The sequence below is a fragment of the Urocitellus parryii genome, chromosome 6 (assembly GCF_045843805.1).
Source record: "Urocitellus parryii isolate mUroPar1 chromosome 6, mUroPar1.hap1, whole genome shotgun sequence".
NCBI classification, from domain to species: domain Eukaryota; kingdom Metazoa; phylum Chordata; class Mammalia; order Rodentia; family Sciuridae; genus Urocitellus; species Urocitellus parryii.
The window spans coordinates 184,331,962-184,355,928 of record NC_135536.1 but is presented as its reverse complement, the minus strand read 5'-3'; the positions used below and the strand labels follow the sequence as shown (position 1 = coordinate 184,355,928).

Genomic DNA, 23,967 nt, shown 5'->3' with positions numbered 1-23,967 from the left:
CAGGAACACTCTAATGATTTCAAAAGCTACAAGAAAATAATTAAAGGCTGGAGATGAAGTTTATTGGTAGAGTGTTTGCCAAGCATGTGTGAAGGCTGGGTTTGACTTCCAGCACCACCAAAAAATAAAAGAACTTCATGATATTCAAAACCAGATTCCTAGTTGAACATGGGGTTGTGTACCTATAATCCTATTGACTCAGGGCACTGAGGCAGGAGGATCACAAGTTCCAGAGCAGCCTGAGCAATTTAGGAAGACCCTATCTAGAAATAAAAAATAAAAAGGGCTGGGGATGTGTGGCTCAGCAACAGAACACCCTTGGTTCAATTTCCAGTAACACAAAAACATGATTTCCAGTCAATATTTTCTTTTCAATGAATTTACATTTGCAATGGATATTTTAAAGATAATGTATGCAGGGGCTGGGATTGTGGCTCAGCTGTAGAGCACTCCCCTAACACGGGCGAGGCCCCAGGTTCCATCCTCAGCACCATATAAAAATAAATAAATTAATTAAAGATATATAGAGAGGGCTGGGGATGTGGCTCAAGCGGCAGCGTGCTCGCCTGGCATGCGTGCGGCCCGGGTTCGATCCTCAGCACCACATACCAACAAAGATGTTGTGTCTGCCGATAATAAAAAATAAAAGTATTAAAATTCTCTCTCTCTCTCTCTCTCTCTCCCTCTCTTACTCTCTCTCTAAAAAAAAAGAAACAACTTTAAATAAATAAATAAATAAAGATATAGATAGATAGATGGATATAGATAATGTATGCAATCATTAAGCACCAGAATTTTAATATTAGTTACTTGGAAGCTGGGTGTGGTAGTGTATACCTATAATCCCACCAACTCAGAAGGCTAACGCAGGAGAATTCCAAGTTCAAGATCAGCCTCAGTAACTAGGGAAGCCCTACAATTTAGCAAGACCCTATCAAAATAAAAAGTAGGGCTGGGGCTGTAGCTCAGTGGAAGAGCACTTGCTTAGCATGTGTGAGGCATTGGGTTTGATCCTTGGCACCACATAAAAATAAAAAAATAAATAAAATGAAGGCATGTGTCCATCTACAACTACAAAAAAAAAAAAAAAAAAGTAAAAAGGGCTGGGAATGTGGCTCAGTGGTTAAGCACCACTGGGTTCAATCCTCAGTACCAAAAAAAGAAGAGACTATTAATTTTATTAATTACTTGGGAAAAACATTTTAAACATATTCTCAGTAATTAAATCCATTTTTGTATATCCCTTTTTAATCCTGGCCTACACACTTACACAGTTAACGGAGAGAAAAAATCAGTATAAGCATCTGCATTCTAGGGATTTTACTCCTAACAGGCAGTTTTCCTGCTCCAAAAAGTTGTATTTATCTAGTTTAATGGCTACAAAATTGGAGATGATGCATACCTCCAAGTTATGTCAGGTGTTCACAGAAGGCTGGTGACCTCCCCTAGCTCTACGTAGCAGAACCTGCCTTAAATTACCTTTAACAGGTACATTCCTAGGTCAGGCATTTGTAAACTGAGAAAAGCCTACAGATTTCCAAACAAACAAAGCAAAACAGCTCTTGTTCCCTAAAAGGCTTCCTTTAATCTCTCTATTCCTTCCCCTTCTTCCCCAGAACTCAGCATTACTTCCTAGCCACTCTCACAGTCCCACAGAATAAAGAAACCCTCAGACCCTTAGTTGCAACTGCCTGTGTTTATACCAACCACAAAGGTCAGCTCCACCTTTGTATCCTGGAATTTGTCACTAAAAAACCTTGAAGACATGTTTGCCTAGGGCATGACTGGATACAGAAATGAATAAATAAATGTGTAAAGCTGCTGTCTACTGGTCATTAAGAATGGCTAACTTGGGGCTGGGGATATAGCTCAGTTGGTAGAGAAAAGTGTCTTAAGTCTCATAATATATTGGTCACAGAAGGATCTGGAATTGAGTTTTGCTCTATTGTTCCTGACCCAATTCACAAGTCTACCACCACTGGTAGTATAGACAAAATCTATAAGATTCTAACAACAGAATGAAATTGGCTTTAAAATCAACTGCCCACAAAAACTCCTTGCTGACAGAAATAATCTTTGCTTCGCCAGTAACCAGCACAAGGCCCAGCTCAGCCAATGTCCTGTCTAATGTCCTATCCAGTGTATGGACATTCTAGTGCTCTAATTTGGTGTAATGAGGACAGCATCTCAGAATTAGGAGAAGTTTGTGAGATAATATACTTCTGTCACCCACAGGTGCTGGCCATCCACTTCCCATTCTCACTGTACCCAAGTAACAGATGTGGAAATTCAGGTTCATAGGAGTTATGCCATTTGCCAAATCCACAGCCAGGGTCTGAACTTCCTTAACTGCAAAGAACTCATCTTAAAATCTCCACTTTAAAAGTAAAAGCTTGTTTGTGGTGACAACCACAAAAATTTTGGTGCAATATAACCTTTCTCTTGCCCTTGGATGTACTGGGCTCTGCTCCAGGGCCAGATGAGAAGGTTCAGTGAGAAATGGGGCACTGGGGCACAGGACAGTCACAGCCAGCATGGCCAAGAGCTGAGGCTTGTAGAGTGCCTGGGTGCAGCAGCCATCCCTCACATGGAAGGGGGTACCAGGAGAGAAGTTACAGAGGACCTGGAGATGGTCTAGGGAAGTGATTCCTGGAGTTAACACTTCCTGAAAAACTCTTCCTGGTCATTGGAGCTGCCCTGGCAAACTGGAGCCCGAGGAAGACAGTCCCTGTGCCAGATATCCTGACCATTGCCCAAGAACCATATGCTTCCCAGTGGGGAGGAACTCTGGGGAAAGTCAGCAAAAAGGGCTTCTCAGATATGTAACCTCAGCCTGTGAAGGCCAGCATCATCCATCTGAAAACCAAGCTAAGGTTATTGGGTTGCACAGACCCAGGGAGGGAACATGGCTGGATCCCACTGACCCCTCTCCCAGACAGGCTGAAAAGACCAGAACTCAGGTCCAGGTCGACTCTGCCGCTTATTGCTTATTCTCTGGAGAATAAGTAAAATGGAGCCGCAATTCCTCCCACTGCCCCAGGGGCTGCTGGCAGAGCGGTCCAGATACTCATCAGTTTCTGTACCTTCAACCCCAGCTGCCCAAAACTCGTGTGGAACCGGAAGAGAGGTCTCTGAAACTAAACCGAGCCAGACGCGTGACCCAAGTGGGAGAGACAATGGAACCCCCACTTGGCACACTCCTCAGTTGGGGAAGAGGGCTCGGGGCTCTGTGCTTCCCGGAATGTGAGAAGAAATACCTATGGGCAAATGTGAACCACAACTGGGCTTGAACGACAAGTGTACCCCAGTATTTGGCCTCCCATCCGCTGTGACTTGGCTAATCACTCTCCCTCCCCATGGGTGGCCTCCCTTCCCAATAAAGGACTTTCCAGCCGACACTGAGCGTCCCACCCCCACACCGAAATTAGGCGGGAGACAAAATGACATCATACAGGACTTGGTCCTGGTCTCTGGAGACCCGCCTGTTCCAGCTCCCAGGCCCAGAAGGCCCAAGACCGAGGTAGGGGTCTCAAGAGCCCCTTGGCTTTGCGCGCGACCCAGTGTCGACTGGACGGGGACGCAGCATTTTCCGCCGGAACCCCTCCACCACCATATAGTCGCGGTCGTACCGGCCTCGGCGAGGCAGCGAGGGAAGAGGAGGACCCCAGCCCACCCGGCTCCGCTCACCCGCGAGTCCGCCGAGACATCCCCCCGGCCCGGGCCGCGCCGCGCTCGCCCACCCGCGGCTGAGCCCGGAGCGGGAGCCGGGCCGGGGTCAGGTCACGAACTGCTCCGGCCGCTCCGGGCCCTGGGCCGGGCTCCGAGGTGTCAAGAGTACCCGCAGGTCCCGCCGACCGCTCGCAGGAACTGTGGCCGCCACCGGCGCGCACAGAAGCACTTTCCTATCTCCCGCCAAGTGCTTCGGCGCCGCCCGGGCCTGGCGCGCGAGCGCAGGGGCGGGGCCTAAAGCAGGGGTGGGGTCTCCAGGAGGGAGGAGCTTGCGAGCCGGACCTTAGGGAGGGGCGGGCCAGACCTTAGGGAAGGACGGGGCAGGACCCTGCCAAGGCTGCCCAAGCCCCAAGCGGTGAGCGCCCGAGGCATCGCCTTGGGAGACGTGCGTCCTTACTGGGTGACACGTGACTTAGACCAGATTCAGGCTACGTGCGGATCCTGGGCGGCAAAGGAACAGCCCACGTAGCAAAAACTGAGGGAAGGCAATGAGGCATGAGGATGGGAGAATCAGGCTGGAAAAACCACCTGGGCAAAATCACTAGGCTAAGCCACTCCTCTGTCCCTACAGCTCTCACCCCACCTTAACTGGTGCTTTACCTACCTAGACCGACTGGGTCCTCAGACCTGCTTATTGTTCAGACTCAGAGCCTCCCTCCTAAAATGCAAACGAAATGTCTCCAGACCTTAGATTTCTCTTCTCTCCCTGTGTCACCTTAGGGTAAATTCCTTACTCAGTACCAGGGCTTATAGGGTTCCACCAGATGACCACACAGGACCTGGCCAAGGGAACTGGCCTGGCCTCTGCATTTGCCTGGGCCATTATTTGAATTGGAACTCCCTTCCCCTCCCATCAGACCATTTCCTACTTATCCCAGGGGTCCTCTGCCCACCATCTGTTTGTTGACTTATGCATTTCCCCCTTCAAGCTAGGATCATAGGGAAAGGAGTTTCAAACAGCCTCTCAATTCATTCCAGAAGCCATTACAATACCTGATACAGGAAGCCCCCCATCCCCCCACCCCTGTACTGCTTAAAGTTTTTTTTGACTTTTTTAAATTCAGTTTATCTTGCACTTAACAAATTTCTAGAGGTTCAGCAATAATTTTTCATTTTAGGTTGTCACTAACCAAATATCTAAGTGTCACCCTGGGAGGAGTGGGAGGGAACTGGAAATGAACTATGAGAAAGGAGTCTGGGGCAAATGTGGCAAACTTGAGCCTTTTAGTGGGGCTTGGGCCTCAGAGTCTTCCAGAAACTGCTGGCCACGTGGGTACGGTTCAGCTAGCCTCTGCAAACTTCATTTACCACAGGAGATGGAAGACTTAAGAGCTAGAAGTTTCCATGTCATTTAATTCCTGACTTCTTCCACCCACTCTGGAGCCTCATGAAGTAATGCAAATGGACATCCCCCTGTTAAGTTCAGCAGCCAGACTTGCTGGGGTTTAAGTCCCAGCCTACCACTCATTGTTATTAGGTTGGATTTTTTGTGGTTTTGTTTGTTTGGTACTGGAGATTGAATTCAGGGCTGCTTTACCACTGAGCTCCATCCCCAGCCCTTTTTTATTTATTTGAAATATTTTTTTAGTTGTCAATGGACCTTTATTTATAAGTGGTGCTGAGTATAGAACCCAGTGCTTCACACATGCTAGGCAAGTGCTCTACCAAGCTACAACCCCAGTCCCCCTTTTTTTTAAATTTTTTTTTTCATTTTTTTTTATTGGTCGTTCATAACATTACATAGTTCTTAATACATCATATTACACGGTTTGATTCAAGTGGATTATGAACTCCAGCTTTTACCCCGTATACAGATTGCTGTATCACATCAGTTACCCTTCCATTGATTGACATATTGCCTTTCTAGTGTCTGATGTATTCTGCTGTCTGTCCTATTTTTTAAAATTTTTTTGAGATAGGGTCTCAATTATTTACTTAGGGCTTTGCTTAAACTGCTCGCTTGGAACTTGGGGTCCTCCTGCCTCAGCCCCCATTGTGGCAGGGATTACAAGTATTTACATGCACCACTACACCAGGCAATGAGTTGTTATCTAAAGCAAATTACCTAAATCCCCTGTGCCTTGGGTTCCTCATCTGTGAAAATGGGTTTTATCAAAATCTTTTCTTTATTTTACTCTGTACTAGTCACTGTTTTGTGTATAAATTTTAATTAATTTAATCCTCATAACAACCCTAGTATTTTCTTCTTGGGCAGAGGAAACTGAGGCAGATTCCCCAAACCTGGGCTGTCTAGTTCTAGAGTCTATTGTAGGGAAAAATAGCCTCCCTCTGCTGCCCTTCTGGCTCTCTCTCTTTTTTTTTTTTTTTTGTACTGGGAATTGAACCCAGAGGTGCTTAACCACTGAGCCACATTCCCAGCCCTTTTTAAAATTTTTCTGAGACAGGGTCTCAGTCTCACTAAGATGCTTAGACCCTTGTTAAATAGTTGAGGCTGATCTTTAATTTGTAATCCTCCTGCCTCAGCCTTCCAAATCACTGGGATTATAGGACTGCTCCACCATTCTCAGCCTCTCTGCCTTCTTTGCCTGAGCTACAAATTAAATTTATATAAAACAGATTAACAGGAGAAAAAGCATTTAATTACTTACATATGCACAGAAGTCACAATAAATAACGGAGGAATCATATGAAGAAGTGTTACATAATTGAAGCTTCCAAAGCTATAAAGAGGGGTGGGCAGTGAGACAGTCACTGAAGAGTGAGGAAAGGAATTACATAGTGAACAAAGATTTTCTTGTGATGCAGATAAAAATCTCAGATAATAAAATTTATCAGGAGCAACCCTCTTCCTAATACAGAAACTTTACTACTGTAGACTTTCTTTATAGATGTAAATTTCTTTTTCAAAAGGATAGTTTTTCCAGAGCTATTCCCGGTGTCTACAGTCTATCAAAATAACCAGTTCAAAATATGCCCAAGCACTATATATTTTGGGGTGACACATTCTGGTCTCTTACAGTCATGTTTAAGGGTTGTGTGTCCTGAATCCCAACATCATGCTGTTAATATTTACACTGGTATATACTTTGTAGGGTTCTTATCAAATTAAATAAATATGTATAAAGCAGAGGGAACAGTCTGGCACTTAAGTACTATTATTACTATCAGCTTTTTTGCGGGGGGAGTGCTAGGATTGAGTCCAGGGCCTCCTGCATGCTAAGCACATGCACTATCTCTGAACTAACCCAGTTTTTGTTGCTAGGCATTATTATTCTGACTTCAGCTGCCCTCACATTTTGTCTTTTTGAGGTCCAGGAAGCGCTTTGCATGCAGTACACACTCTCATATATTATTAATCCCATTTCAGAAAAGGCAGGACCTGGCAGTTTGGGGAAGATATTTGCCCAAGACAGAGGCAGGGAGGGAGCAGATGCAGAAGTCCATCTGGAATCTGAAACTGGGGCCTATACACTAGAGCCAAGGCAGTCTGGGAATCAGTGCCTTAAATCAGGCAGATATACCAGATGAAATCTGGTGACCTCCACAAGTTTGTCCTCTCCAGTTATCATCTTGCCTACAGACACACCCTAGGAATACTGCAGCATCGTTGGTGCAGCCACACCTGGGAGTGGTCCCTAGACTCAGGAGAGATAACATACATTCTGAACTCCTACCCCAGACTCCAGACTCAGAGCCTGTCCCTGCACGAGAGAGAGAGAGAGAGAGAGAGAGAGAGAGAGAGAGAGAGAGAGAGAGAGAGAGAGAGAGAGAGAGAAGGGGGGGCGGGAGAGACAAACACTGACTGGTAAATGATAAGTAGGATCACCTGATCTTCTGCCTGGAGTTTTCTCTCTTCACTGAATTACTTTTCTTTGCAATTGTGGAGATTAAAGCCTGGCTCTCCTAGAAGCCAGGCTAGCTCTCTACGACTAAGCTCAAATGGCAGTCATTTTTTTTTTTGGATACCAGGGATTGAACTCAGGAGTACTCAACCACTGAGCCACATCACCAGCCGTATTTTGTATTTTATTTAGAGACAGTGTCTCACTGAGTTGTTTAGCGCCTCCATGTTGCTAAGGATCGCTTTGAACTCATGATGCTCCTGTCTCAGCCTCCTGAACCACTGGAATTACAGGTGTGTGTCATGGCACCCAGAGGCAGCCAAATTTTAAAGAGAAGAAAACTAATAAGACACAAAAGTTATGGAGTAAATTACCCTGATCACACAACTAATGGGCTGGTAGTCGGAAGCAAAGCAATCATAATTTGAAAATAACAATCTGAAAAGTAAATTTGGTGTATTCCGTGAAAAAATGCTAAAAAGACTGAGAATGAAAGCCGAAGGCTAGTCAGGAGTCAATCCAAACATCCATATGCTTCCAAAACTCACCAATTGGTAGTGGAGACAATGAATAAGCAGAAAAAGAGCTCTGTGAGATAAAGATAAATTGCAAGGGTTTGAGTGCCCACACTCACACTTAAGTGGGTCACTGAAGGCTCTTCAGAGCTGGGTGATTTAGGAATCTATAAGGTGAACAATGTAGAAAACAATACAAAGAAGCCAGGCACAGTGGCACACACCTATAATCCCAGAGGCTCAGGAGGTCCAGGCAGGAGGATCACAAGTTCAAAGCCAGCCTCCACAATTGAGTGAGGCCCTAAGAAACTTAGCAAACCCTGTCTCAAAATAAAATAATAAAATGGGTTGGGGATATGGCTCAGTGGCTAAGCACACCTGAGTTCAATCCCTGGTACCTGAGGGGGGGGGAAAATAGAAAGGATGGCACATGGAATAGGGAATGTATGACAGGGAGGAGGAAGATTAGAAAATTTTCAGTGATTGGCAAGAGTTCAGTCATTCTAGACTCCTTTCACATAACCTATATGATCTATCCATAAATCTTATTCACTCTACCCTCAAACTGCAAATAATCCAGTGCACATGAAAAGGAGCTCGATACTACATCCTTAGAGAAATGTAAATTAAAACCACAGTGAGTTTACCCAATGGAATGACTAAAACTAGAAAGACTAATGTTGGTATTTTACTAATTTTGTACCCACGGTGTTTCTTTGTTGGAATCTTGGAACCAAAAACAAAGCTGAGGGCTAATTATACAGCAAAGGAAAGTTTATTCTTCTGCCAAAGAATAAAGAGAAGCCAGGATAAAACTCCAAGATGAGCTCCTCAACCAAACAAAGGATTAGGGTCCTTTTAAGATGAAGAGGGGGAGCTGGGGATATAGCTCAGTTAGTAGAGTGCATGCCTCACATGCATAAAGCCTGGGGTTCAATCCCCAGCACCACAGTAAGAGGGAGCTGGCTATGGTGGCACATACCTGTAAATCCCAGAAGTTCAGGAGACGGAAAAAGAATGTCAACCTCAGCAACTCTGCCACAAACTATTTCAAAATAAAAACTTAAGGGCTGGGTTCTGGTTCAGTGGTAGAGTGCTTGCCTAGCACGCTGAGGCACTGGGTTCGATCCCCAGCACCACATAAGAAAACTAAATAAACAAAGTAAAGGTATTATGTCCATTTACAAATAAAAATATTATTTAAAAAATAAAAACTTAATACCCAAACCAGGCATAGTGGCATATGCTATAATCCTGGGCACTTGGGAGGCTGAGGCAGGAGTTCTAAGCCAGTCATCTAGATAATTTTTTTCTTATTTTTGACAAGGACTTGCTCAACTGCTGAGGCTGGCCTCAAACTAAGGATTCTTCTGTCTCAGCCTCACAAATTGCACCACCATGCCCAGACAGCCTAGATAATTTAGTGATTACCCTGTTTCCAAATGAAAAATTTAAAGGGCTGGGTGAGGAAGCTTAAAATGAAAATAAAATAAAAAGCCTTTTCAAGATCAAAAGTTGGGGGACTGGCGATATAGTGGTAAAAACTGATATTTATGAGGCCCTAGGTTCAATCTCAGCCTGCAAAAAGAAAAAAACAGGAGGTGGGGCAGATTTCAGTTAAGGAGTACTATTATTCATGACTTCTGGGATGAGGGTTGGGTCCATTCTGGAAATAAGGGGCCCCTTTCTTTTGATCCTTATATCAACCAGTTTCAACCTGGGTGAGAAGCAGAACAGACCAAAATAGAAATAATAGAGGGGAATTTTATTAGGGTCCTACACTACAATGAGATGGTAATGAATCTGGGGATGTACAGCAGGTTCACAGGCAACCCCTCATGGCTGGAACTGATTTTGCCCGTTCCATTTTTTTTTTTTTTTAAAGAGAGAGGAGAGAGGAGAGAGAGAGAATTTTTTAATATTTATTTTTTAGTTCTCTGCGGACACAACATCTTTGTTGGTATGTGGTGCTGAGGATCGAACCCGGGCCGCATGCATGCCAGGCGAGTGCGCTACGCTTGAGCCACATCCCCAGCCCCAACCGTTCCGTTTTGTATCTGGTTTCCAAGTAGCAGCAGAGGTCCAGGATGTCAGATGTTGATGAATATAAACTCTGGAACAGAACACTGGTTAGCCAAAAAGATTGTTTCTTAGGGTTTGAGAAGTTGTTTGCTGGTAACAATGAGAAACAATTAGAATTCTTATACTGCTAGTGGAAATGGAAAAAAAAAAAATTGTAGGACCACTTTGGAAACTGTTCAGTTGTTTTTGGTTTTGGTCCTTCTGGGTACCAACCTGGATTGGGCACACTAGGCAAGTCCTTTACCACTGAGCTACATCCCCAGCCCCACCCAGTTTAATAGTCTCTTAATAAAAACTTAAAACATCCTAGCACTATGGTGTATGCCTGTAGTCCCAGTTACAGGAGGCTGAGGCAGAGGGATCACTTGAATCTAGGAATTCAAGACCAGTGTGAGCAACATAGGGAGACCCCATCTCAAAGGAAGAAAAAAAAAAAGTACAAGCATACACCTATAATGTGATCCAACATTCCAAGAAATACGAATGCATATGCACACATGAACAAAGACTTTTACATAGTTTTATAGCTTCAATCTGGAAAAGAACATCCTTCAACAACTATTGGATAAAGAGAATGAAGGACATAAAACAGATATGCCCATACAATCAACAATAAAAGTGAGCTAATTATTAATATAAATTAATTTCACAATAATTATGCTGAAAGAAGCAAAAAAGAACACGCTGCATGGTTCCATTTATATAAAACTTTGGAAATTGCAAACTAACCCACAATAGTAGAAACCAACCTAAAGTGACAATAGAAGTGGAGGGAGAAGGATAACAAAATTTTGGCAAGTGATGGATATGTGCCTTTTCAAGACTCTAAGGGTTTCTCCTGAGTCACTGTAAGAAGTGTGGAGGCACTGGTCAACAACTAGCACCATGAACACTGCCTGGGTTTGTTCTACCTCCTGGCTGTGCCTTCATTAATGCAATTAGAAAGCAGAGAACCTCAGTCTTAGAAACTAATTCAGATCCTTTGGGTTTCTCAGGAGGGAGAGGACACCCACGACAAGAGCTGGGGTCCCGGGGCTAATTTACACACACTCCACGCTCAGGCCCGGCCCAGACCTCTACCCGGAACCTTCGGGGGCATCAGCTTCCGCCAACTCTCAGCCTTTCATTTTATTTCTTTCAGTTTTGTAAACGCGGTCACTTGCAGTTCAGCAGACGAGCAGGGAAGGGAGTCGAAGTCAGGGAGAATGGCAGTCAGTGGTCGCCAAGGCCTCCTCAGAGGCAGGTGGAAATCACAGCTGCGTTAAGCCCCCCAGCTGCAGCTGAAGGCGTCTACAACCTCCTCTGTTAAGACAGAAAGGGAGCCCGGGGTCGGAGTCAACTCGGCAATGCCGCTACCAGCGGGTGATCCGAGGCCACTGACGTGGCTGGTTTCGAGGGGACTCCAGTGTGTGTGGAATCCAGAAGCCCCAGGGCGCCGCTTACGGAGAGCACCCACAGCACTAAGCGTCACCCAGAGCGCTCCTCACTAGGAGCCCGCGCTACGGTGCCGCGCAGAGCATCGCGGGAGTCGCACCGTCTGACGTCACTAGGGGTCGCCCGCGCGCGGGGTCGGGGCCATCACCTGCTGAGTCCTGGCCGCTGCTCTGGCCCTGGCAGCCTCCGACGTTAACGTGGCCTCGAGAGTTCATCCTGCCCAGGCTGGGTCATAGGCACTGGAGAGGCTACCAGCACCGCAGATTTTCAAGCCATTCGTCTAGCCTTGAGATTTTGACTAGTTAATTTCTCTCTGCAATTACATTGTGAACTGCCGGAGGCACCTAGGATACCACCTTGTTAGGCTTCACGTGAAAATCTCTTATGTAAATGAGCAAGGCGATTCGTTTCAAAGCATATATTTCTTCCTATCTCTTGAAGGCAAGGGAAAAAATGCTAACATAGGTTTCAGAGGCTGAGGGTAGAGTTCTTTCCCTTCAACAATATGCTCAGATATTGCTTGGTTAAATTTTTAAAATTAAAGACAAAATTTAATTTCAGAAAGGCATATGTAGCTGCTCTAGGACCTTTTAGGAAACAGGTTTTTTTTTTTTTAATGAACTTAATATTTATTATTATTATTATTATTTTTTTGGTGGACACAACATCTTTGTTTGTATGTGGTGCTGAGGATCGAACCAGGGCCACAGGCATGCCAGGCGAGCGCCCTACTGCTTGAGCAACATCCCCAGCCCCAGGAAACAGTTTTTAAACTATCCTGATACTTGGTTTTACAAATAAGAAGAAACTTATCAAAGGCACCCATATCCATGAATCATAAAATGCCACAAACTGGCCAGGCATGGAGGCTGAGGCAGGAGGACTGGAAATTCAAAGCCAGCCTCAACAACTTAGCAAGTCCCTTTCTTAAAATTAAAATTAAAAAAAAAGAGGCTGGGAATGTGGCTCAGTGGTTAAGTGCCCCTGGGTTTAATCCCCATTATAAAAAAACAACCACAATTTTTCCCCCTTGAGGATAGTTTCCTTCACTTTCATTTACCTCTCGCTTTCTAATGATTTATGTCCTCTTTATTTAAAAAAATATTTTTTAGTTATTGATGGACCTTTATTTGCTTATTTATATGTGGTTCTGGGAATCGAACCCAGTGCCTCACACATCGGAGGCAAGTGCTGTACCTCTGAGCTACAACTCCAACCCCTGTCCTCTTCATTTTGACACTTATGTTTCTCTGATCAGAGACATCTGAATTCAACAAAATCTCCAGTTTTTATTCTGTTATCTACCAGGACTGATACCATCAGTTTTATTGCTTCTGTTTTTTAATGTTTATTTATTTATTGGTACAGATTGAACCCAAGGGCACTTTACCACTGAGTTACAACCCCAGTTCTTTTTACTTTGAGACAGGGTCTTGCTAATTGCTAAAGCTGGCCTCAAATTTATGATCATCCTGCTTCAGACATGCAAGTCATTGGGATTACAGGCATGTACCACCATACCTGTCTGATTTTTTATTTTTAAGAGTGAGGTTGAAATACTTGTTCAAGTTAGTTACTTTTCCTCTCAAATGGTTTTAGTGCTAGTAAAAGACTGCCCCAAGTTAACAATCACTGAAATAGAAGGGCAATCTTTTTTTTTTTTTTTCTTTTGCAAGACTGGGAATGGAACCCAGGCCCCTCTACACTGAGCTACATTAGTTTTTACTTTGAGACAGGGTCTCATTAAATTGTTGAAGTTGGCCCTGAACTCGAAATTCTGCCTCAGACTCCCAAGTAGCTGGGATTACAGGTGTGCTAGAGGGACATTCTTATAAATCACATTTAAATTTAAAAACACTCATGCTTATGATTTTAACTAGTTGATTAAACTTAATTCACTAATAGAGGACCAATCTGACATTGTACACAATACTACCTATGAAATATTCTTGCCAAAAATGTTAAATTCAAAGTTAGTCAAGCATTTAGACTGAACTTTCAGTTTAAAGAAAATAAAGCAACAACAGACATCATGATGAAACAACCAGATAAATCCAGAATGTGGGCTATTTGGCACACCACCTAATTTGATCTCTTCAAAATCTCAATGGTTGGCTACAGGTGTAGCTCAGTAAATAGTAGAGTGCTTACCTAGCCTGCTTGAGGACCTGGGTTTGATCCCCAGCATAGCAAAAATAAAAACAACAAATGTTAATTTAAAAGAGAAAGAAATAAAGAAAGAGGGAGACTTTTCCTGATTTCATGAGACAAATAGGGGTTGGATGTGGTGGTGCATGCCTATAACCCCAGCAACTCAGGAGGCTGAGACAAAAGGATCACATGTTGCAGGCCAGTCTCAGCAACTTAGAGCGACCCTGTCTCAAAAAATAAAAAGGGCTGGGGATGTAGTTCAGTGGAGAACCACCACTGGCTTTAATGCCCAGTACCAGAAGAACACAAAACAAAAAAACCCAGTCAAATAAGGGCTAGATGTGCAGCTCAGTTGGAAAAGAGCTTGTTCCCTTACATGCTAGTATTTCACCCATAAATACTTTATTACATAACTATAATATCATTATCACTTTTTAAAATATTTTTTAGTTGGATACAATACCTTTAATTAATTAACTAATTAATTTGTATGTGGTGCTGAGGATCAAACCCAAGGCCTTGCCTATGCTAGGCGAGCACTCTACCACTGAGCCACAATCCCAGCCCCCAAACATTATCATTTTTACTATCACTTAATATTAAATGCATAGTCCCCAATTATCCCCAAAATGATTTTTTTGTTTTTAAACATTTTTAGTTGTAGATGGACACAATACCTTTTCTTTAAAAATATATTTTTTAGTTGTTGATGGACCTTTATTTTATTTATAGGTGGTGCTAATAATTGAACCCAGTGCCTCACAAATGTGAGATAAGAACTCTACCACTGAGCCACAACCCCAGCCCTATAATACGGTTATTTGTTTAGAGGATCAAATCCAGTTCCTCACACATGTAAGGCAAGTGCTCTACCACTGAGTTACAACCCCAGCCCCCAAAATGTGTTTTATGTTTTTCATTTAATTAAGGGTTATATTATTTTTTTGGTACTAGGACTCAAACCCAGGGCCTTGTAAATTGTAAGTAAGCATTCTAACCTTGAGCTATGCCCCCACCTTACCCCAAAGTTTTAAACTTCTAAAAATGTCAATTCCTTGACAAATTAGTTTTGTGGCTTGAATGATCAGTTCCATGTGAACATACATATTTTGGGACTGAACATCTTCTAAATCTGCTCACCCTTCAGGATCTCCCCGTCTATGGCAATCAGGGCACAAATCTTGCCAATCTGACATTCAACACAAGACTTAAATCTGTTTTTGTTTCTGGTTTTTTTTTGTTTGTTTGTTTTGGTGCTGGGAATGAACAAAGGGGTACTTTAACACTGAGTTACATTCCCAGTCCTGTTTAGTTTTTGAGACAAGCTCTTGCTAAATTGCTCAAGCTATCCTACAACTTTTGATCCTCCTTTCTCAGCCTTCTGGAACATAAGAGCGCGCCACCACATCCGGCCCTAATCTGTTCTAACAAAAAAAAAGATGAGTTTAGTCCTCATCTTTATTATTTCCTCTTCGAGTTTATCACATTACCCCCTAAATGGCCCTCTTTCTGTTTTCCCATCTAATAGAACACACCAGCTGAGCTATTCCCATTGTGCCACATCTCTTAAACACTTTCAGTGGTTCTGTAATCTTCTGTCAGCTTCAGGATTCCCTAAAGGTGGTTCCCAGTACATTCCAGTACACTGCTGTGCATTTCCATACATCAACTGACCATTCAGGCAGAAGCAGTCTCTCTTATTGTTCCAGGACACACCGTATAGCTTCTTTGGGAAAAGAGTGTCGCATTTTGCCCTGCATTGAATGCTTTAAGATTTCAGAGGAGGCTGGGCATGGTGGCACCTACTTATAATCCCAGCATATTAGGAGATTGAGGAAGGAGGATCCAAATTCAAAGCCGCCTCAACAACATGGTGAGACCCTCAAGACAGATAAATAAAATGAGTTGGGGATATTGCCCAGTGGTTAAGCACCCCTGGGTTCAATCCGTAGTTTAAAAAAAAAAAAGAGAGTTCAAGGTTCAGAGAAGGGAGGAAATGAACAGGTGGAGACTACAGCCTCTAAGTGGTCTGTCTTGTGGACAGCTGGCAGACTAAGGGTTAATGAAACATCTAAGGAAGATGTTTTTTATTTTATCTTTTTCCTTAGGTATAGTGGGGCAAACAGACTATGGGTTAAGTCTGTTTTGTATTCCTGTGAATTAGTTCAGAAAGCCGTACAGTATATCAATAAGCTTGAGAGTTTTGTAAGTCTTTGACAAAGGAGGCTCAAACCTTGAACTGGAGTCGGAGGGGAAAAAAGACTTCAATGACAGACTGTTTGTTTTATAAATCATGAAAGTACAGATTCAATCATAGATTTAATTTTAAAAACAGAAACATTTCTTCCAAAAGGATTTTGTAAGTCAGAAATCTTACCTATCTGAATACTATAGAAGATGCACAGACCTACAACTTGTGAAGAGTGTACAGACACTTTGGTAAGAAGTTGAGGAATTAAAAAATGGAAAGAATCAGGAGGCAGAAAATGCTTCAAGAGGCATGGTCCTCAGAAATTGTTCGGGAATACCATTTCACTCGTATCGATGTCATGTTCCTGGATGAGAAAATAAAATACATAATTTTAATATTTCAGTACAGAGCCTGAAATATGAACTGTTTTGGTTTTTTTTTTGAACTTTTTATGAAGAGATTGTGACTAACTATTAATTAGGACACTGCTCACCACCTGTAGTAATGAATGATAGCAAGTACAGTTGCAAAGCCTGCACCAGATTCCTTACCTTGGCCTTCAGTGCCTGTCCTCCAAGCTACCAAGATGAGTACTTTTGAAAATCTAACCACCTTCCTGCTCCCACCAATGCACATGTCACTGCTGAGCAGCATCTCAGTTACATCTTTTCTAGGTTCCCTTCATGGCACCCAGAGCACTGTAACTGCCTGTATGTCCCACACTCACACAGCTCTGAGAAACAAGGACTGCATTCATTTTGCTTACTGCTATGACCCCAAAATTCTTGCCCTATGCCAGGCACATCTTAGATGTACAGTGAACACTGTCAAATGAGTACACAGCAGAGCCAGCCCCCTTCTAGAACAGAATCAGAACATAACTGGTAGTTGTCTTTTTTTTTTTTTTGATACTGGGAATTGAATCCAACAGCACTCAATCACTAACCATATCCCCAGTCCTATTTTTTATTTTGAGACAAGGTCTCACTAAGTTCCTTAGGGCCTCTCTAAGTTGCTATGGCTGGCTTTGAATTTGCGATCCTCCTGCCTAGCTTCCAGAGCTGCTGAGATTATAGTCATGTGCCACTGCACCTGGCCTAAATGATCTTTCAACTCCGCATTTAAAATCCTAAGCTTTTATTTTGCCTGCTTACATTAAAATATAAAACATACTCTTTTTTTTCTACATAAGTAAGTAACGTATTCATTATAGAAATTTTAATAGTCAAGGAAAAGTAAAATCCTTTAAATCCTACAAACCTATACAGATACCTTTATATTCCTATATGTATCAGGCAAGTGCTCTACCAGTGAGCTACACCCCGAGCCCTTTGAATGTTATTTTTGGGACAGGGTCTCCCTAAGTTATAGAGGCTGGTCTTCAACTTGTGATCATCCTGCCTCAGCCTCCTAAACTGCTGGAATTACAGATGTGTGCCACAATACCTGGCTGAGAGAGAGGATTTCTAACACAAGATGCTGCCTTCATGTGCTGCTGTTCTGTCCTTTGTTCAGTTTCCTCTGGCCACACTGGCATCAGTGCCATTCCTGAAGCAAGCCAAGTGCAACTCAGCCTGAGGGACTGTGCACAAGTCTTCCCTCTTCCTAGAGCACTTCTCCTCCAGCTATCTGCCTGGCTAAATTCCCCAAAACCTTTAATCCTATACCCTAGGATACTTAATCAGTTCCTTTCTGATAAAGAGTATTCTCAACTGAATTGCATTAACTGTGCAGTGAGGCTGATCTTGACCACTCTATTCATACCAGTCACTACCACCATACTTGGCACACTTGATCCCTCCTTGCCCTACTCACTTTGTTTATACCAGAACACTTACCATCCAGCACACTAAGGGACTTGCTTATATATTCTGTTTATTGTTTATTGCCAGGACACTCCAGCTAGAATATGAGTTCCATAAATACAGGGATCACTGTCTGCTGTACACCCAATAGATACTTAATAAATACCAATGAATATCTTAAAACACTGTCTATGGATGACACTGTCACTTGATGGGCTGCCACTTTAGTAGACCTCCAGGGCTCTATACCTGGTTCAGTTTCTTGAATTCAACCACTTGGAAAAAAATGTGCTCAAGGATATGTTTGGCATCCTGTTGATCCTTTGGTAGTTTACTGGTTACTCCAAGAATGTCACCACACTTTCTGACGTAGAATTCCAGGTCTTCTTCAGTACCTACACACAGTTGGAGTAGTTAGATTCACCCTTAATTTCTGCCCTTTCCTAAGTACAGACTTAATGTTTTTTAGATCTTCCCTATCAAGATCCTACATATCTTGGGCTGGGGTTGTAGCTCAGCGGTAGAGTGCTCGCCTAGCACGTGCAAGGCCCTGGGTTCGATCCTCAGCACCACATAAAAATAAATAAAAGTATTGTGTCCAACTACAACAAAAAATAATTTTTTTTTTTAAAAAAAGATCCTACATATCTTAACTCACTGGTTCCTAGGGTGATGTAGACTTAAACAGTGACAAACTTGAGATTTCGGATGTGCTACTTTTATAATTAAGACAAAAGTGACATACTGTCAGACTGAGGCTGGATTGGTTTTCTTTTCTTTTCTTTTTTTTAACTAGTGATTGAACCGAGAGTCCCTCTACCACTGAGCCACACCCCCAGCCCTTTTTATTTTTCATTTGGAGACAGGGTCTTGCTAAGTTGTTTAGGGCCTCACTAAGTTGCTGTGGCTCATCTAAACTTGTTATCCTCCTGCCTCAGCCTCCCATATTGCTGGGATTACAGGTATGTGCCATCGCATCTGGCTTAGTTCTGGCTTTCTTAGTCCCCAGCATTCTAACATTATAAGTTCTGGACCACCCAGCAGGAACTCAAGCTACCATTCTCGGACTGCAACAAGAACCACTATGAAAAAGGCAGGTGGGTATTTTAAATAGCATTTATTATAAGATTATTTTAGAAAAGAAAAAATCACCCATAATCCATCATTAACATTTATCTGTGAAGCTATTCCCAGCTCCAGTAATTACTGCCCGTCATTCATTACACTAATTCTTCCCCCTCTGATTCACATTTTAAAAAAAATATTTTTTATTAGATTTTGATGGACCTTTATTTACTTATTTATTATGTGGTGCTGAGAATCAAACCCAGTGCCTAATGCATACTAGGCAAGCTCTCTACTACTGAGCCACAACCCCAGCCCTGATTCACATTTTTTAAAGTTATGATAGAAATGTAAGTTTTGAAAACATAAATAGGTTGGGAATATAGCACAGTGGACAGCACTTGAATAGTACAAGGCCCCAGGTTTGATCCTTAGCACCATAAAAAAAATAAAATAAATTAAAATGTATAGCTATCAGGACCATCCTAGACTCTTGCCCCACCAAGGTAAGACTACCGAATTATTGCTATATATGCCTCTGTGTGTAAATACAAGTTTTCACAAAAGTGGAATCAAACTATAATAGTTCTATAAGTTATCACCATAGTTTGTGTGGTTTTTGTGGTTCTGGGGATTAAACCCAGGGCCTTGTGCATACTAGGCAAGTGCTCTGCCACCAAGCTACAGCCCAGCCCTTCTTCTTGCTGCCATCATTTAATAATATGCCACAGAAATTCCATGTCAGAGCTTATGTTCTACATCTTACTTTAAAAAAAAAAAAATATATATATATATATATATATATATATATAGTTATAGGTAGACACAGTATCTTTATTTTTTTATTTTTATGTGGAGCTGAGGATCAAACCCAGTGCCTCACGAATGTGAGGCAAATGCTCTCCCTCTGAGCCAGAATCCCAGCCCCCTACATCTTACTTTTAAAAGACATAATATTCCACTTGATTTCATACTCTTATTTATTGAAGGATGAACCATTAGACTGCTTCCAATTTTTTTGCATGGTACAATTAATATCTACATAGCAGTATCATTTTTATTCTACATTTTTATAAGAATTTTCATAGAAAAAATTGCAAAAAAGAAATGCTGGGATGTTGGTTAAAAGCATCTGATTCTTCAAAGATACTATTCCTTCTACACTAACCATTATGTCTTTTTATTTTATTTTTTATTTTTTTGGTGTTGCAGGAGATGAAATCCAGCACCTTGTGCATTTTAGGTAAGCTCTCTAACACTGAGCTGCACCCCAGCCCTTTCTTGCTAAGTGTTCACTGCCAACATCTACCACAATGCCTCTCACAGAATAAAGATGTAGTAAAGGTGCTCTATTTTTCAGTGAACTATTTCCATTTTTTCACATAACTTTCTGGTCTTCAGATACATACAGATTTCACACAGTTGGGATCTACTGTGTGTGCAGTTTATACCTTGCTTCATTAGGATTGCCTCTTAAAATTCTGCCATCACTCCCTGGCCTATAAACTTCTTTCATAATGACTACTTATTGTCCAACTGATTGAATGGGACACAATTTACTACCATTCCCCTGCAAGTAGACAGTAAGGCTATTCCCAATTTTAATACATTTTTAAAATAAATCATGTAGAAGTCATCTGTAATCCTTCATTCATCTCCTTAAATTATACTCCCAGGAGAGAGGAAAGTGCTGCACTGTGGATTATGCTCCTGGACATATATGTACAGGCCTATTTGCTGTGCCGAAGGTTGGGCATGTCAGCAATCAATAGGCAGGTCCACCACTCATCATGGAGTTGCGTGGCCTAGAGCCTCATTTCATCTGACTCCCAGTTTGAAGGCTCTTTACGGCATATTCTTTTGGTCATGACTCATTTTTATTCATGACTTTTCATATGATCAATGGCCTAGATTTACTAGATAGTAGCCAGCTCAGGATTCAGCCTATGGTTATCAACAGGTCAGAACTAAAGGCCTACAAGGATGAGAGTCACGACTTTTTGGCTTCCTTCTTAGCACTGTGTTCTAAATCACTGAGCTAACTGGCCTCAAGAAAAACAACTAGTATCATTTGTATGAGATGAAAAAATTTTAACTGAGATGAAAAAATTTTAACTTCATACATCTGTACATATTTTGGTCTCCCTCAGCAAATCTCAAAAGTTCACAGTTAAGTAAAAGTCATAAAGAATACAAAATTGAGGGCTGGGGATGTGGCTCAAGCGGTAACGCACTCGCCTGGCATATGCGTGGTGCTGGGTTCAATCCTCAGCACCACATAAAAGATGTTGTGTCCACTGAAAATTGAAAAATAAATATTAAAAAAAATACAAAATTGAAAAATTGGCCAAACTTACATTTATTGGTGATCTGAGCAAGCCGTGCTTTCTCAGATGAGAACGTCTCATCTAAGTCAAACAGTTCCAGAGGAGGAGGTGGTAACTCCCGGAAGCTAGGAGGGAAAACCTAAAAGGAAACAGTCTGTCCTGAAAGAGTTATCAAAAGCCATAACTAATAATAATGAGATGCACCGGAAATTAGAGGCCAACTCAGCCCTTCCCTGGGGATGAACCACCCAAATTCCCATGGTTAAATTCCCCTCCTCCTGCCCTCATCCAACAGACCCATGCCAAGCCAGACTTGAGAATTCTGAAAGCAACCAAACAGAATCAGCTCTAACACCACCACTAAACTGATCAAGCTGAAATATGGATGCCAACTAACTTGGCACGTCGATGCAAAGGTTAGGGATTAAGTTTGGGCTAAACATTTGATTTTTCAACTCATTTCTCATTTGATCATGAGATCTTTAGGAACAGAGATTATTTGGGGAACAGATTAGTATAGCAAATGCTGAACTAGGTCAGAATTCATAGTTATGAACCAGTGATCTGCTGGTATACTTCTAACTATGAATTCTCAAAACAAAATATCTGATTTGTGGCACTTGCTATTTTCTATGATATAAATACTCTATCACGGCCAATTTCAAGCTAGCAAACTGAAGCCAACTGGCTCATAACATTCCAGAATGTACAGGACAAACTAAGCAGGTTGAGTTAATACTGGACTAAAAAGCTGAAGAATAGCCTGTCTATACTTGACTATCTCCAGGCTATGCCATGCCATGCCATTCCTATTCCATTCCTGATCCTTTCTTGTTTCTATTCTATTCTATCCTATTCTATTCTATTCTACCAAGGATTGTATCCAGGGGTGCTTAACCACTGAGCCACATCCCCAATACGTGTTTTTATTTTCAGGTAGGATCTTGCTAAATTGCCCAGGCCTCACTAAGTTGCTAAGGCTGGCCTTGAACTTACAATCCTCCTGTCTCAGCCTCCCAAGGTTGCTGGTATTATCTGTGTGCACCACCATATGCAGCTTCCCTGGACTTTTAGAACTGCTATCAATCTGAGTATCCAATGTCTAGAAAGACAGCACAAGTGTTTTTTTCCTTCTTACTAGGCAGTCTCACAGTATGCCCTACAACTCTATAAGATAGTCAAAAATGTCCACTTTCTTGATCCCTCAGGAAGCTTACCATGTTCATCCCTACAGAATACTAACAGGTTGCCTACCTATGCATTTCAGAGGCAGATCACTCTGACTCAGTGAGGCATGCCACAAACAGCACACAGAGGGGTCCACAATCAAAGTAAAAAGTGGGGCTCTGCAGGGGTGGCCCATGAGTACACCTACTCACCGCAGGCTGAAGGGCTGGCAGCGGCGTCTCAAACTGAGGTTGAATGAGTTGAAGTGGTTCATGTTTTACATTTAGCTGCTCATGAGCCCTGTGTTAATAAAACAAAAGCTAGGATCAAGGTGAGACACTGTAGCAAGGCACATCTAACTCACCACACTGTGCTGTTCTCCTCAAAGATGGTGGGTGATTCAGGACTATTTTTAAAAAATAAAATCTAGTTTGCTTCTGGCTAATCAACAGATTTGCATGCTCTGCCCTTCCTTGTGCTCCTTTACTCCACAGACTCTAACTGAATATCTACTGGTCCCAGGCAATTTACACACACAAGTACAACAGCAGTGAAAAGAAGAGAGCAAGGAGGCCTTTGTGGAACTTACATTCTTGGGGAGGAGAGATAGTAAACAAAACAACAATAACCCAAAAAAACAGTAATATGCCAGTTATCTATAAGTATTAAGAAAAAAAAAAAAGCAAATCCAGAGACAGAGGCTGCAAGTGACTTGTCAGAGGAGCCCTAAGTGAGAGAGGGAGGAAGTCATACAATTATCTTCAAGAGTGTCCTTGGCAGAGGCAAGAGGAAGGAAAAAGGTAGGAGGGGGCTAGGCCTTGTCACATAGCACAGGGACCAGAGGGGCTATGGTACACAGAGCGGTGGGAAAAGTTTACAATGTCAAGTGCTAATCGTACCCTGTGGTGTTGGGCTACTGTGGCTTTCCCTTTGCTTCTATTCTAACAATTAGTCTGTCTTTTTTGGATTTTACCTAATTTTGAAAGCTAGCTAACCTCCCCCGCAGAAGAGGCTAATCAAAATATACTCATCCAATTTAAATTTTATACATATTTGTGAGCTTTCAAAATTAAGCCACAAAAGTAAACACCGATGAGTGGACAAGGCTGTATGTATGAGTGATGTCAGAAAGCAGTGATGTCAGAAAGTTCTCCCCTTGTGCTTGGGGAGAACCCTTCCTAGCAATGAGCAGCAGATCCCCATAGAGGGAAGAGAAATAATTTATTGAGTACCAACTACCTGCCACATATTGTGCCTGACCCTGTGCTAGATACTTAAACTCACTTCATTTCATCACCAAAGCAACCCTGGAATATGGGCATAATCTCTTAAGGAAGAGGAAACAGATATAAAGATTTTAAGTAGCTTCCAAATTCATATGGTTCAAAGGACTTAATCTCCAGTACAAAAAAAAAAAAAAAAAAAAAAAGACAATACATTTAAGAGTTGTCCAAAGCCAGTTATCCAAAAGCAGCCCACACCTGTAATCCCACTGGCTTAGGAGGCTGAGACAGGAGGATTTTGATTCCAAAGCCAGCCTCGGCATCTTTTTTTTTGGTGGGGTGAGAGGCTGGAATTACAGGAATGCACCACCATGCCTGAATCAAGTGTGTTCTTTTGATGAAATACAGATGTACCCCCAAATCCCCAAATTTAAATCTCTAGTCCAAATTTCTCTGCTGATCATAAGATAACATG

At 42.3% G+C, this 23,967-nt stretch overlaps 2 protein-coding genes across 4 annotated transcripts in view; both read right to left on the bottom strand.

Annotated features, from left to right (window-relative positions):
* Window positions 1-3,707, bottom strand: part of Mybl2 (MYB proto-oncogene like 2) — a 33,396-nt gene extending 29,689 nt beyond the window's left edge. For both annotated transcript variants that reach the window (XM_026383303.2, XM_026383304.2), the window contains exon 1: window positions 3,688-3,707. In XM_026383303.2, coding sequence (XP_026239088.1) covers window positions 3,688-3,707 — 20 coding nt within the window. The remainder of the gene's footprint in view (window positions 1-3,687) is intronic.
* Window positions 3,708-15,992: 12,285 nt separating this feature from the next.
* Window positions 15,993-23,967, bottom strand: part of Ift52 (intraflagellar transport 52) — a 38,621-nt gene continuing 30,646 nt past the window's right edge. For both annotated transcript variants that reach the window (XM_077799787.1, XM_077799788.1), the window contains 4 exons: window positions 22,482-22,569; window positions 21,133-21,241; window positions 17,960-18,105; window positions 15,993-16,269 (listed from right to left, as the gene is read on the bottom strand). In XM_077799787.1, coding sequence (XP_077655913.1) covers window positions 16,222-16,269; window positions 17,960-18,105; window positions 21,133-21,241; window positions 22,482-22,569 — 391 coding nt within the window. In that variant the 3' untranslated portion in view covers window positions 15,993-16,221. The remainder of the gene's footprint in view (window positions 16,270-17,959; window positions 18,106-21,132; window positions 21,242-22,481; window positions 22,570-23,967) is intronic.